The sequence below is a fragment of the Talpa europaea genome (assembly GCF_964194135.1).
Source record: "Talpa europaea genome assembly, chromosome: 9".
Taxonomy (NCBI): Eukaryota; Metazoa; Chordata; class Mammalia; order Eulipotyphla; family Talpidae; genus Talpa; species Talpa europaea.
The window spans coordinates 6,364,305-6,379,601 of NC_140076.1; the positions used below are offsets into that span (position 1 = coordinate 6,364,305).

The window sequence follows — 15,297 nt, forward strand, 5'->3', positions numbered from 1 at the left end:
TTACCACTCGGTCTTTAGATGTGGACGAGGGCAGGAGGAGAGAGACAAGATGGGCTCCTGGGACTTCCAGACACCCACCGACGTTCTTTGGGGGGGAGTCTGACCCGCCATGCATCCCAGAGCAGGGTGTGCTGTTTAGACAGGCTGGTGAATTTCTTTTAGAGAATCCTGGCACCCATGAAGGCAGTATTTGAAGAGGGACTATGGGTTGACCTTCTGTTTTCAGCCTTATTGTTCTGCTCGGTTAAACGCCGTGTATATCAGTAAGATATTTAATTGAAACAAAAATCTTGGACACACACGTAAAGTAAGTGCAGCACCGCCACTTGGCAGGGCCGGCACCCGCAGATAGCGGCCCAGTAAGCACCCCGTTGCGCCTGACAGTCACGCGCTTGGCACACGCGCTCGCTCCTCATCTACCAATTGCTCCCGAACCTTCCTGGGCTGATAGACGTTAGCCCGACACGCTTCTCAACTCACCGATCGCTCTGCTGTACAGCGGGGTGCGTGTGAGTGCTTCTGTCTTCAGCTAGTAGCCCTGTGACGTGGTTACGCACCACGGGAGCCGCACAATGGTGGCCAGTCACGGTGGGCCCTCCGGCTGAAGGGCACGGGCAACCACAGGGAATGGTTGGATGTCCACGTCCCGCGTTTGGAGCTACCGGTGCTTGAAGAAAGCGACCCGGACCGTTTTCATCCATCGTCGTGGCTTTGGGGCCTGAGTGTGTCAGAGGCCGGCGGCCCCTGTGGATCTCTCACCGGCCGGGTATCTGCCGTGGGTCAGCCACTGTATCAGCAGCCCCTTCCCCGGGGAGGCGGCGTCGTGCTGCGCGGCCGACTCCCTGACATTTTCATGGAGTTCAAAGCTCAAGTTCGTTTGGTGCTGACATTTTGGATTAGCTGGTTGACTGGAAGACCTGCTTCTTTCTATACACTGTGAAATTTATAAACCGCAGCAGCTGAGGGCTTAAAATGGCCGACGAGCCCCCAGCTGGCAGCAATTAAAAACCCACCACAGACCTTTGGCTAAACAAAGGCTTGTGGGGGCAGAGCCGCAGCTTACGCTAAACAGGCTCGCGTTGTAAACTACCTTTTATGTCAAGTGTTAGTAAGAGACCCTGCCGGCTAAGGAGAGGTGAGTGGGTGGCGTTTTGCCGCCTCCTGCCTTAGGAGCCATCAGCCCCGGGACTGTTGGACCCAGGCCTCCCTGGAGGCGGCAGCTCCTGCCGGAGAGGGTGATGCTGGGAACTGCGCAGAGCCGCGGGGGAACCAGGGCCTAAAAATGGCCCCTCAGCCGTGCGGATGGTAGCCTGGAGGCTGGTGGTCTCCTGCAGGCCTGGGGGCAGGCTCCAGCAGCTGCTCCCCTTTTCTTTACTGGACACAGCCCTTTAAGTTGAGGATGAGAAAATAATGCTATTTTATACCCATGCAAGCTTTGAAGAGTCCAGGTCAGTGCTGCCTAATGCACAATTTTTTGTTTAATTTAAATTTTTTTTAAAGATTTATTTCTTTATTTATACAAGCACTGGGTACAGTCAGAAACGCGGGAGGGTGAGAGAATTCACCAGAGCCAGAGCGGGGAGCAGAGCAGGCAGAAGGACAGAAGTACACTGCTGAGGGGAGCAGCGGGCGGCAGGAGAGGTCTGCGCGCCATGTGGGTCCCTCCTCCGGTGGCCGGGGATTGAACCAGTGCTGCAGCGGCTGTGGGCAGCTTCGCAACACAGCACTCAACCGCTGCGCCACCGGGGAGGCCCTGTTTAATTTAAATTTTAAAAAACTCGTTCTTTTGTCACACTGGCCACATCCAAGTGCTGTTCGGTAGTCACATGCGGCCAGCGCTGCCCTGGGCCAGCATCGTCATAGATGATACGAGTATAGGGGAGGACATAGGTGCCTAGACTCTCTCAAATACCTTGGTGGTGGGAGTGTGAACGGATTAAGCCGCTTTGAAAACAATTTGAATTATCATGTTTGCTGAGCATTCATGCCCTGTGATCAGCAGATAAACTCCTCCTAGTTTTACACTCAAAGCGACTCCTGTGCGTGTTTGCCAGGAGATGTGGACAGGCGTGCTGATAGCACCTGTTGGTAATGACAGATCTGGAGCTGACCCACGGGCCATCACAGGGAGATGGGAGCGTGATGCTCCCGCAGGAGGGTAGCAGTGAGCAGGGCAGCCAGCCAGTGACTGCTGCAGGGAAAGGGCTGTCTGGACCTTAGCGGTGTGACTTCAAGGAGGAAGCGGTAAATCCTGAATGTAAAAAGGCAGGAATGTCTGTTTGTAGATACCTAACACCAAAGACTATATAGCAAGACTCCACCAGGACATGGAAACGTGGTAACACGATGTAAGGCTGACGAGCAAGAGAGTGATGAGCATGACATCCCACACTGCGACCACCTTGGGCATGGCCGGGCACCATGCAGGTGCCTTCGGGCTGTGGTCAGTGCTGGAGTTTTGTGCTGGGGATGGAGGTGGCACTGATGTCTATTTTATCATTTAAAATAAAGGCCGGGGGCCTCCCCAGTGGCTCAGCGGTTGAGGACTGGGTTGCGAAGCTGCCCGCAGCCTCTGCAGTGCCAGTTCGATCCCCGGCCACTGGGCAAGGGTCCCACATGGCACGCAGACCTCTCCTGCCGCCCACTGCTCCCCTCAGCAGTGTACCTCGGTCCTTCTGCCTGCTCTGCTCCCCGCACTGGCTCTGGTGAATTCTCTCACCCTCCCGTGCTTCTGACTGTACCCAGTGCCTGTATAAATAAATAAATAAATCTTTAAAAATAATAATAATAAAATAAAATAAAGGTCAGTGATGATCATGGTCCTTGAACTCAGGTTAACGATGAGTTGAGTCCAGTCCTAAAATCTAGTTTTTAAAAAAAAAAGGAAGAGCCCCCCTCCTCGCTCCCCCCACCCCCTCACATACACAGGCTGGAACACACATGAAGACTACTTAGGAACAAGTCGTCTGGGTCAGAGGGAGCAAGCGTGGGGTCGCCGTTACCTACGTGCTGCTTTCTAAGGGCCTTTGAATGGATGGAGCCGTCATCAATATATGAAGAGAGCAGTTTGTCATACATCAGCCTGCCTGGAAGGGCCTCACTTGGAATTTTTTGCTGACTTAACAAGGTTTGAAAACGCTAGCTTGTTAGGTTTCGTTTATACTTCTTGGATTAAGTTTGGGGCTAAATTTGTTCTTACACAGTGACTTTGAGCACACGCCACCACCCCCACCTCCCAACTTGGACCTCAGAAGTTAAAAATTATAGTTGAGTTTCAGAGAAAGAAGAACAGTTTCTCAGGCCACCAGCAATGGTTGGCTCATAGGACATTGTGAGGATTCTTCTATCCCACCTTTCTGCTTAACTTGTCTCAATCACCCCTTCTTGAAGTCATCCCTCTATTTATAAGCCTGTGAGGGATAACTGTTTCCTTTTATGGCAAAGCTGAATTCTCTTTTCTTCTATGTCATGTAAAAAATAAGCCTTGAGGCCACAGGGAACCCTCCGGCGTCTGCACACTGTGTCCACCCTTCCCTTGGGATTTGGTTGATTGCAAAGTGAAGCCCTCGGAGTAGGGAGACAACTGGCAGCTTGTTGGCAAGACATGGCACTTACAAACAGGCAGGTGTAGCCACAAGAGAGCCTTTCTCTGTTTGTGTTCTCTGGCATTTGAGTGGATTTATGTCTTGCAGTTAGAATGTATGGGGAGGGGAGTTTGGATCTCTGAAATTTGGGGAAGGCCCCGGGGGAGGGGAGGGTCGGGGCAGGGGTCACTGAGTCAAGAAATAGCTATATGCCCCAGAAGCTACTTGATAGTACAGGGTACACTTACATTCTCAGCCCATTTCTTACGAAGCTCAGGTCCAGAAACAAACTACCTTTTATTCACTTTTAGTCAATTTCCTCCTACCTCGTGGTGTATCTTCCCACGTTAGTTGCCCATAAAATGATTGTTCCTTCTACGGAAAGAACTTGTGTCAACAGAGACATAAGTTGCATGACTTTGCCTTCCTGTCCTTTCCTTTGTTTTGAGCAGTGGACTAGACAGACACACCTTGACCTTTCTGTCAGGAGGGTTCACGGTTTGCCTTCTCTGTGACGGTTGGCTCTGGCGGGCTCTCCACCCGAGTCTGCGGCATTCGCCTCCCCTGGAGCTCAGCAGTCGAGGGGGCCCTTCCACCACATGCATTCACCTCAGCTTTATTGCTTTTCTGCCATGAGCCAGGTACTGGTCTAGATCCCAGGATAGCAGCGAATGAATCAAAATCCCTTTTCTCAGGGAGCTTACATTCCAGATGGGGAGCCCAGCAATAAGGCAATATTTGATCAAAGCGAGATATGAAGCAAATGTGTGTGGAGAACAAGATTGACTTGATCTAACTTGTGTTTTTGAAAGGGTCCTTCTGATTGAACAAGCATGGAAAAAGAATAAGTTATATGGCTCTTCTAAGAATCCATTGCAAATCCAGAGATCATTTCTTTGTTACGATTAATTGGAGAAATAGTTGGATGAGGTATTTAGAAGTTGCACCTCCAGGGCTCTCAGGTAACTGAGACCTCCTGATAGACGGAAGATGTGCTAAGAGAAGTCGGAGCAAAGCTTCCTGGAACGTTCCCCTGGGAGGGGCCCTTGGGCCCCGCCATGATGGCCAGTACCTGCTCCAGGAGCGTCCCGAGTGGAGACTAGTCCAACTGTTAGTCTGGCCTGTCCCGGGCAGTGTTGGGAATGACCTTAAAGGTCTCACCAGGGGAGGGGACAAGAACGGCTCTGCGATCTTGAAAAGTAACCCCCCACCCCTCTCACTTGCAATGTTTTGCTGGCATCCTTCAAACTGTGGTTGTCAAGTGTCTCCTATAGTGGCCCCTACAGTACCCTCCCAGCTCAGTCATGAGGGGGAACTAAATAGCCAGCAGCAGGCCTGGTCTTGAAGAACTTGAAACTGCGCGTCATGGGAGTATATGAGTGCATAATAGTATAGTTTTTTCACCGGTTCCTTGAGTGCGGATGGCTAAGCCTTCTTTCCTGTCTCTACATCTCCCTTGAAGAGCACAATCAGTAGCACTTAGGGCGTCCTTATTACAGAACTTTAAAAAGGTCAATGGATTTCTGGCTTTCCAGCACACGCCAGATTTCCCCAGGTATGGGACTCCAGAGCCCAGAGCCCATCGCAGGGCCTCGGCCACACCCCCACTCCGGTTTGCCCAACTAGGTACTTTCTGCCCTTGCCTGTAGCAGGCAGTGCTGTTCGTGCGTGCTTCCAAAGTGCTGATTCGGGGTGTCAGCCTATCCCTCTCTTGTAGATGTGTCTGGAGAGGGATGTTTTGCTTCAGTGGAATCCAGGAACAAATAATGAAAAGTACAGCAAGTACAAGGCCGAGGACAGACACAGCACACTCTTATCAGTCATCTGAAATATGCACGGCCTTTCCAAGACAAACATGGACTCCTGTTTCTAGGAAAACACCAAAAAGTACTTATCAATTACCCTGCATATGGTTTGTGGAAAAAGACAACACCAGTCTACCCTGAAAGCCATAGCAAAGCAGATTCCTCTGGGCAACTGACAGCTGAGTGGCGTGAGTGCGGGCCGTGCGGAACCCCAGGCTGTGGGCTGGGACCCGTCGGGGAGCCGTTCTCCCTCAGGGTCACTGCGCCCTCCCCCTGCAGCCGGGCAGCCGAGCTCATCTCAGAGGAAGTCCAGAAGCTTGACTCATGTCCCAGGTCACCCACTCTTCTTTCTGACCCATTGTGAGACCAGAGGTGCCTCTCCTGAAGAGATTCCTAGAAAATTAGGGTGTGACCGCGGGAAGGTCTTAAAGGTCGCGATAATAACAAAAGCGAGCGCCCCCTTGGGAGATCACCCCATCGGTCAGGCACAGACTTGGCGGGAGTGTTTCATTTGATTGTCACAGCAGGCCTAGGAGGTGGGTGGCATCACTCCGCTTTATGGAAAAATCTGAAACTGAGGGTTAGGAAGGTAACTGAATCGTCCATGACCTCGTCGGTAGGAAATGGTGCCAGCAAGACTCTAATCCAAAATCGAAGTCTTTCCCGCTGTCTTACCGCCATCCACAGGCACTGCTGGAGTTTCATGCCAGTCCCTGGGGTGTGTCTCGGTGGGATGGGAAGAGAAGTCACTTGGACCGGCGCCCCCTAACTTCTCCGCTCTTTGTCCATTGCCCACCAGGACTCAAGCGCAGAGGGTGCGGAAGCCGCGGTGCTGCACTGGGCCCCAGGGGCTGCTCCCCCGCTACTCGGAGAGCCAGGCCGAAGGGCAGGAGCAGCTCTTCAAGCTAACGGACAACATACAAGACGAATTGTAAGTTGGGGTGCGGGGAGCCAACCCTTTTCCATCTTTGATCTGAAAAGTTTACGTCTCTGTGACCCCAGCAAGTATCTTCGTGACTCTTAGGCCTTGGAATTGGTCAGAGGTTCCTTGGTCCAAATGCTGTCGAGGTTTAAGTGTAGCAGCGCATAAGTGGTCTTTACCAGAGTGGTGGTTCTCAAATTGCGTCCCATAAAGGGACCATGATGCTTTCCTTCTAGAAAATGAAAGTCTCTTTCTAGCTCAAAGAGAGGAGCTAATGCATAAAATGGTCTCAATTTTAAGGCCTTTTTCCCCCGTAAAGTTTTCTTAGACTTGTGTGTTTTAATGTTTGCTGCAGAATGCTAGTAAAACAAAGCAGAGTAGCTGAAGGTTTTCAAAATGTAATATTCTTAAGATTGTTTTGTTTCTCTTTGAAGGTAGAGGCTCATGTACCTTAGCTCTTGTTGTGTTTTCAGTTAGTGACATTCTCTCTAGTTGATACGGCAACAGTCACAGCAGCACTCTTTTAGGATGCCCTTCAAAGACCCTTGTCACGTAACGTGCCCTGTAATATAGGTGGAGGTTAAAACCACCAGCCAGAGAAAGCAGTTAGCTGTGCCTCATGAGCAAAACACTATTTTAACTTCCTTTAATGTCTCTTTATCTCCTTCATCTCTAGCAAGCTAGAGAGGGTTCCGTCTCACCTCGGGTGTGGGGGCTGGTCGGGGCTGGCTAGAGAGGCCCCCCTGGAGAGCTCCAGCCGTTGTCACTGGAGAGTCCTCAGCAGCTCGGACGGGGTCCAGCATAGAACAGGCTCTTAATAAATGTGCGTCAAAGGAACGCTCGTTGGAGGCTGCGATTTGGTTAGCGTTTGTATTTGCCCGTTTCAGTTTTCTACCTTTTAGGGGATTTTTGGTACGAGATTGAGATGATAAATTGTACATTGTGCTTTTAAGTTCCTTCCCCACTCACCCTTATTCAAGTCAAACCCTCTGTGGTCTTTGCAAAATTCATTTTTGTTAGAATGACATGTGCCCCAAACCCAGGAAGCTCCCGTCGCAGGCTGACGTGTGACCACCCGGGGCTGTGGGCATTGAGAACGCCTCCAAAGCCAGGGAAATGCATTTCACGAAACTCTTGAAATCCACGTGCACTAGGAAGAGATACTGGCATGAATGAATTTTGACTCCAAAGATGAAAACCGTGTGTCTCTGCCCAAGTTTGTGGTTCAGTCTCGCCAGTAAATGTTGAAGGAGACACGTGACGTGGCCCTCCGGGGTGTTTCTCTGAAGTATCCCCGGTTGTCAGGCTGGGTCTCCACGGTGACGGGAGCATGAGAAGCATCACTGTGCAGGGAAGGGGTTTTCAGGAAAAGGACATGAGTGCCAGATTATACCCCTGACTTTTATCCCAGCCTTGTAATTAAAAACACGTTTAAAGGCCTAATTATTTGCATATTTTCCTTCAGAGTTAACCCCTTAAAAGGGTCTTTAGTACCTTGCTCTACTGTTCTAACTAAATGTTTCCACATTTTTTTCCAGTTAGACTCACTGTTTCACTTCTGGAAAATATTGTGTAATGACTTCCTGATGGAGTAAAAACCCCACAAAGTCCCAGTGCCATGGTTACTTCAACTTTGTTCTCCCAGATCAAGTTTCATAGACCTTTTTTCATTTTATTTAATTAATTAGTATTAAAAAGATAGTTACTGACATATGATTTGAGGTCTAGCCAGCTGAAAAGGCTTCAGTTTCAAGCGAATCAAATATTTCTCTGGTGTGTTGCAGAATTACCATCGCTTTTCATTTTTCTCAATTTCGGCTCCTAAATAGGGCCCTGGGTGAAGAAGCTGTTCAAGTAAAACCTGCCCTGATTCAATTCCTTTTTTCTTGAGAGTTAGTGTCTAGCCTAGAGCTCGAAATCTCCTTTTCATTAAAGAAGTAAGAAGAACCTATTTTTAACATCTAATCCTTCCTCACAAAGTCACACGCTAGGCACCCAAATATCAGGCACCTCTTAGCTTTTCTGTCCCCAGAGTTTCTCTCACAACTGGCTCATTATTCGTAAATGCAGTTTTAGAAAATAGCAGTGAGATTTGGAGATGTTGTTTAATGCTTCAACAAAGAATTACAATCTTTAGTAATATTTTTGTTTGTTTTTTTCTTTTTTTTTTTTTTAAAGATTTATTTATTTATTTATACAAGCACTGGGTACAGTCAGAAGCGCAGGAGGGTGAGAGAACCCACCAGAGCCAGAGCGGGGAGCAGAGCAGGCAGAAGGACCGAAGTACACTGTTGAGGGGAGCAGCGGGCGGCAGGAGAGGTCTGCGCGCCATGTGAGACCCTCACCCGGTGGCTGGGGATCGAACCGGCGCTGCAGAGGCTTCAGGCAGCTTCGCAACCCAGCGCTCGACTGCTGTGCCACCGGGGAGGCCCTCTTTAGTAATATTTTGATAACTGTATTTAAATATAGCTGATTTCACTTGTAATCACAAGTGTTTTACTTTACGAATTTAAAAGATTGATTCTTAGAAAAGACCCATGGGCCTCCCCAGGCCACCAGAGGGGTCCATGATCCAAAAATCACTAAGAGCCCCCATTCTCACCAGAAATCTCTCTCTAGATAATTTGCTATTTAAAATTGTTATTCGTATTGTATGCCAACCAATAGAATCCTTACCCTGCAGAGAAATATATTGAATATTTACAGGTGAAGGAAAAATCCATGAATCCAGCAGCAACAAGCTCTTGCAGAGGAGCGGGCGGGAAGTGGCCGCGAAGGCCAGGGCACAGGATGGGCCCCCTGAGGCTGCTGGAGGCTGGAGGCACCTCAGGAGCTCCAGGGTCCCAGGGTCCTTGAGCTCAGCGGGGCCTGTGGCCCCTGAGTCCCCCGTGGGTCACGTGCCCACATCCATCCTTTTGAACCTGCTCCCCTTTCTGTTTTTTCCTTTTTTGAGATTGTTGTCGATACTAAAAAGTATAAAATGAATACAAAAATAACTTCTAAACCCACCAGCAAGATAAGTCCTTTCCCTTCTTAGATGGAACAAACTCGTGCAGCTAAGGAAAGTCAAGAGTCTTTCTTGCCCTCTATGTAAATGGGCATCTCGTGTCTTGTCTTCTGGAGAAATTGCAGACAGCGATGGAGCCAGGGGGAAAAAATGAGTTACAGTGTTGATTCTGATAGCATTTAATTATGGCGTCAACCTTGTGGCAGTGTATATACCGCCTCAAAACAACGGCAAAAGACGAGTCCTTTTGAGAAAAGGGAGGGAAAAAACTCGTTGGCTTCCTTCTTCTGTGTCCTTTTGCATCAGGACACAGCCCGTGATGCAAGGAATTTGAGGTTCTTTGATAGGACACAAAATAAAACCTCTCATTCAGCAGATTTTCCATCAGCTCTGATCAAAGTTAACGATTGGCTGAATCTTCAGTAAGTTAAATCAGGAGTGCTGGGCGAATTCTTTCCCCTGAACTGCTAGGCCAGAAGTGGGTCCAGCCCAGAGCTGCGTGTGCACTGGCGAGCGCCAGCGGGTCCTGCATGTGCACGCATTTTCAGAAACAGTTGACACACAAGTCTCTTGGCCCTTCTCAGGAGTGAGTTCCGGGTCCACCAGGGGGGCAGACCTGCTCCCGCCTGCCTGGAATGTGGTGCTTTTAGACAGAGGTGTGAACCTCACGTTGGGAGGCTGCGAGCAGAGTGACTGGTTTGTACCTGGAAAGCCGGGAAGGCTGTGACAGCCGCTGGGTCCTGCAGGATGAGGCGCCGGTGCCGGTGCCGGGCAGAGCCGTGGGGGCGGCAGTGTCCTTCGTTCTGGAGCAGCTGAGCGAGCCAGGTGCGGTGGCGCAGGGGTGCAGGAGCAGAGGTGGTGCCAGGCAGGATGCTGAGAGCCCCGTTGTGTTCACCCCTCCGGTAGGCAGTGGTGAGATTTTGAAGAGGTTCCCGCTGAGGCTTACCTGTTAAAAAGGTAGCCTTGGCAGCAACAGAGAAATGGCTGAGCTGGGGCGACTGGAGGCAGGAGACCATTTACAGGCCCTGGTTCTGAGCCAGTACATGGGGTGAGGCTGAGTCCACTCGGGCTTGGGGAGCAACAGGCATGGGGGCAGGGCTGAGAGGCACTTAGGAAATGGCTGGGGCACAGGCCCAGGTGGGTGGAGCGTCTGGGCAAGGAGGGGTAGGCTCTGCGCCCGCCTGCTGTGGGGAGACTTGGGGGAAAAGAGTAGCCCAGTTTAGCTGTGCCAGTGGAGAGGCTTGTGGGACAGATACACAGATTTGGGGGTGACAGACGCATGGGGAGGAGGTGGTCTGGGGCAAGAGCCAGTTTTAGAGCACTCCTGGCGTAAAACAAGTCAGGACGTCTCCGATTTTAAGAAAACTCCAAAGCAAGTAGACTCCAACATATAAAAAGATTTGCTAAGGCCCAAAAAAGAAGGGCGGAGGAGAAAGAAATGCAGTTGAGGTGGGTGGTTGGAGCAATGGGTTGGGAGATGTCTCTCTCCCTAAAGAGCAGTCTGCCCCCATCCTGTTTTCCTTGTGGCCCCTTAGAGAGACACTCACTTCTCAACCTGCTTGCAAGGGGACCCTCCCCACAGACTCGGGGTAGCCTGGTGTCTGTTCTCAGCAGAAGGAAGAAGCAGCGGTAGCCACCGTGGGTCATGCGTGTCTTATATTCAGGCCCATAGGTCCTGGCACTGCAGGTGGCGCCTGGGAACCTCCCAGCCAGGGGCAGGTGGGGCTCGCTGGGCCGAGGCCCGGCTGTGGGGCAGCCCTGGAACCCTGGGGCACACTGCAGGCTCAGCAGAGTGAGCGGGCTGAGGCCTCGTGGACGATGCCATGGGTGTTGCTGACCGGACCCGTGGTGCCTGTGGTTTACGATGGTTGTTAGTTACATCAGACTCTGCTTCCAGGGGCGCTGAACCTGCCAGGTTGGGCCCCCCCACCCCCACCCCGAGAGCACCATGTGCCGCACCTGCCCCCTCTCAGGGGAAACGTGATGCTGCTCCCAAGGTCAGAGTGTCTCCCTTCTCGCCTTCAGGGAGAGTTAAGAGTAAAAGTAAAAATCCTGGTTTTCAGAGAATGGGTGGTAGTATCTATGGCAACCTGAAATGTGTCCATGAAACACACGGCGCCTTCTCCAGTTCCCTGCACTTGACGGAGAAAGCTCATCCAGATGCTTGTGTCTTCATGCTCCCTCCCGCCGAGCTAATAACGGGTCACAGAATGGAAGCGGGTGTGCAGGACACGCCCGGCACCACGCTGGCTTTCTCCTCTGCATCCCCCCTGGGGCGGGGGGATTCCGGCCCTTCTGTTCTGGGCCAGAGCAGCCTGGGTCTGGGCCCACCCTGGTGCCTGGCTCCCCATGCCGCTGGCTTTGGAGCACCCTGACCTCCTGGTGCAGCAGAACAAAGCAGAGCCAGAGGGGCCGGGGGGCGGGGGGCATGCGCGGGTGGGCAGGCGGCGCTGGGCCCGGAGCAGGGTTAGGGCCTGGAGCCTCCCTGGAAACCCCGGGCTCTGGGTCCTCTCGCAGGGTCACAAGTTTAGGGGGCTCTGTTCGAGGAGCGTCCTCGTCTGGAGCTCAGTCTTAATTATTCTTTGATGTGGTTTCCAGATTTTGTTAAAAAGAAGAAGAAGAAAAGAGAAAGAGGCAGCAGTAATGAAACCCCAAGCCGTGGTCGGGGGTTGCAGGCGTGTGAGGGGCAGGCGGAGAGCGGAGCCGGGGCTCTGCAGAGGTCGTCTCTGGGTCGTGCTCCAGCCGGGTCGGGGACGCTGGCCCTCTAGCAGGCCTCGCTCTGCCTTCCTCTTAGTGCTGCTCTGCTTCTGATTGGAAAAGACTTGAGAACGTTTCCTCTAAACATCCGAAAGCTGCCAGTGTCTGAGGTAGCTGGGGAGCAGGCGCGGGCCCGGCTTCCACCCAGGGCTGCCCTCCCCTTGCGGCTCTGCTTGGCCGAGGAGTCTTGTGACTCCTGCTGACCTGTGAAGGAAGCTGGCAGGTGGTGTCACCAGCCACCAAGAAAGTGACTGCAGGGGCGGGCTGGGCCTGGCTGCGCCCGCCCCCTGGCAGGAGGGCGCCCCTCCTGCATCCTGCGTCCTCCCCTGGTGGAGGCTTGCGCCATCTGTGGCATCTGGGGAAGGGATCTATTTTAAAGCCTATAAAAGTGTTCCAGTGTGGGAAGTGCACTGGTAATGTCAGCCCCTGGCCTGGGTGTACGAGCAGCTGTGCGTGCGGACGGAAAGGCCCTGGCCCTTTCTCGGGGTAGGCATCGGTGCCAGCTGAGCGAGTGCCACGTGGCGTGGGCTGGGGCAGGGCCGGTGGGCTGCAGGCCCCTCCTGGGCTGGCCTCTAGGAAAGCAGTGGTTTTTAATGTCCAGGTGGCCCTTTGGTGGAAGCACATTCCTGCTTCCACCCCGACAGCGGTGGCCAACTTCGGGGTCTCCTGGGAGAGCCGGGCACAGCCACGCAGCCACCTGTGTGGAGAAGCCAAGCCTTTGTGGACTGCTGAGCTGTCTCCCAGCCAGTCCTAGGGCGTGGGCCTCGTCCTTCCTCTCTCCCGTTTTCTTCCCCTGGACCAGCTTGTTTGGATTCCGTTCTGTTTGATCAAGCGATTCAGTGCTCATGTGGCCCCTCGGTGTAGTCAGCCTGCGCTGTGGGATTCTGTGCCGAGCGGCCCGAACGCCAGAGCTGCCGAGTATTTCTAATCTTGGCACGGAGACTTCACAAGTCTACATTCTTGGCATCGCCAACCAGTTAGAATAGAACAATAAACCCCAACTTTTGTCATGCGAGGCTGTAATTAAAACGGCAGTGGAACCAGGCAGATGCTGACTGAGGACTTAGGGAGCTGCTGACACAGTGATGGCTGCTCCTGGAGGCCCTGGGGTGGGGCGCGGGCCCCACACGTACACCCCTAAGTGTGTGGCAGTGCTTTTGAAGGTGCAGTTGAGTATTGAAAAGTGGGCCTGGGGTTGGAGTATTTCTGAGCATCCTCAGACGGGTTTAGGTGGGTGGAGAGGGGGGTGTATTATAAAGGGGGTGAGCAAGTGCCCGGCGCATGCTGAGCCCTGAAAGCAAGTCAGCCCGTCTGACAGCAGGCGGCCCTGCCCAGTCAGTGCTCTGTGACTGCTGAGCCAGCGACAAAGCCGTCCCGGAACCGGCTGGAACCGCTCCAGGGGGAGCCTGGCGTCCAGAGACCACAGCCTGGAAACTCCCCTCAGGGCAGCAAGTCCCAGGGGCCCGAGCTTGACAGCCAGCCTGTCAGCTCTTAGTATTCTTGTCGTCACGCCTTCTCTCTCATCCCTCGGTGTGGCTGCCCATTGTGGGAGGCTGTCACAAGACACGGGGAGGCAGCCAGGCCTGGGAGCGCTGTTGCGGCCGTTCCAGGGGTCACCGCTCCCCATTCAGGAGCAGAGCCGAGGGGTTTGACACATTGGATTTCCACTGTAAATCTGGGAGCTCCGTGGAAGCAGGAGGAGGAGATTTTTTTCTCATTGATCCTAAAGCCCCCAGAGATAATGACGGAAAGTCAGGAAGCCAAGTGCAGCTTCCCCTGGGCAGGTGCTGTCTGACCATTCAGAGTTTCCTGAAACCACGTCGGTGGGCTCAGTCCCTGTGCCTGGCGGTGCCGCGGGCTCAGTGGGTGACCCGTGGTTAGGGCAGTGGTCAGAGGACCAGACGCAGCTCAGCTGGTGTCTGCCATCTCCTCGCCTCGTGTGCTGGTCAGCTCCGTCCTCGACAGCTGCTGCTCGGTCTTCCAGCTGCTCGGTGTGCACACACAGGTGCACACATGCACACGCATGTGCTCACATACACACACATGTGCACATGTGCACGCACACACCTGCACATCGGAGGTGAGGGTCTCCTTTACTCCCGCCTCGCAGGTGAGGAGACGGCTGGGAGGGCTCCAGCCCGCCACGTGCGGAGGAGGGGCCTGGCATGTTCTCACGTCCCACTTCCTTCACAGCTTCATCGCCGTGGAGAACACCGACAGCTACTGCGTGCTCATCTCCTCCAAAGCCGTGTACTTCCTGAAAAGCGGAGACTACGTTGACCGAGAGGCCATTTTCCTCGAAGTCAAATATGATGACCTCTACCACTGCCTCGTCTCCAAAGACCATGGGAAGGTGTACGTGCAGGTGACCAAGAAAGCGGTGAACACGAGCAGCGGCGTGTCCATCCCGGGGCCGTCCCACCAGAAGCCCATGGTGAGCCCACCCGCCTCCTTCACCCCCACTTTTATGGGGTTGGTGCAGCTGTTGACTGGGCTGGCACTAGTCCTGGGCACTGCTGCTTCATCCTGCATGCTGGGGGCAGGCGCCCCATGTGTATTGTTGGGGTGTTGCTGCCCTCCCATCCCTGCCACTAGTGACCCGGACAAGGCACCCAACACTTCCCCCACGCCCCACCAACGGGTGGGAGTAGGGGTGCCTACTCCAGCTCCCAGTTACTCGCACTCAATTCTGATCTGCAGCTGCTTCCTGGGGCTTTTGAATCCACCCTGTCCCTTGGGTCTGCGTGAGTCCCGTGTTGCAGGCCGGCCGCTCACTCTGTTCCGCTCCTCAGGTGCACGTGAAGTCAGAGGTCCTCGCCGTCAAGTTGTCCCAAGAAATAAACTATGCAAAGAGCCTTTATTATGAACAGCAACTTATGTTAAGACTCAGTGAAAATCAAGAGCAGTTGGAACTGGACTCCTGAAAGTCGCAGCTGCAGGGGAGAGACGCCGCCGAACAGACACCCTCACGGTCAGGAGAGGGGCCCGCGGCCGGGCCGGGAGGAGAGCGAGGCTGGGAGCAGAAGCAGCGTGAGGGGTGGGAGACGCCGTCAGGAAACAGGGAAAGTACAGATGGCGGGGCGGGGGGCACTGATGGAAAATGTATTAATTTGTGGGGTGGGGGTTACTTTGATTATGGGGATGTAATTTTTAAAAGGTATTGGTTGAATAACGTAAGAGATGAAAATTGCACCGAGAAGAATCTAATTTTTAGATCGCCCT

The 15,297-nt window shown here is 53.1% G+C and overlaps 1 protein-coding gene across 3 annotated transcripts in view; it reads left to right on the plus strand.

Moving 5' to 3' along the window:
* The window catches only part of VPS13D (vacuolar protein sorting 13 homolog D), a gene marked incomplete at both ends in the record, with an annotated part of 199,174 nt that extends 184,175 nt beyond the window's left edge, over nucleotides 1–14,999 (plus strand). For all 3 annotated transcript variants that reach the window (XM_084243705.1, XM_084243706.1, XM_084243707.1), the window contains 3 exons: nucleotides 6,189–6,320; nucleotides 14,269–14,509; nucleotides 14,868–14,999. In XM_084243705.1, the coding sequence (XP_084099831.1) occupies nucleotides 6,189–6,320; nucleotides 14,269–14,509; nucleotides 14,868–14,999 (505 nt within the window). The remainder of the gene's footprint in view (nucleotides 1–6,188; nucleotides 6,321–14,268; nucleotides 14,510–14,867) is intronic.
* Between the last annotated feature and the right edge of the window lie 298 nt (nucleotides 15,000–15,297).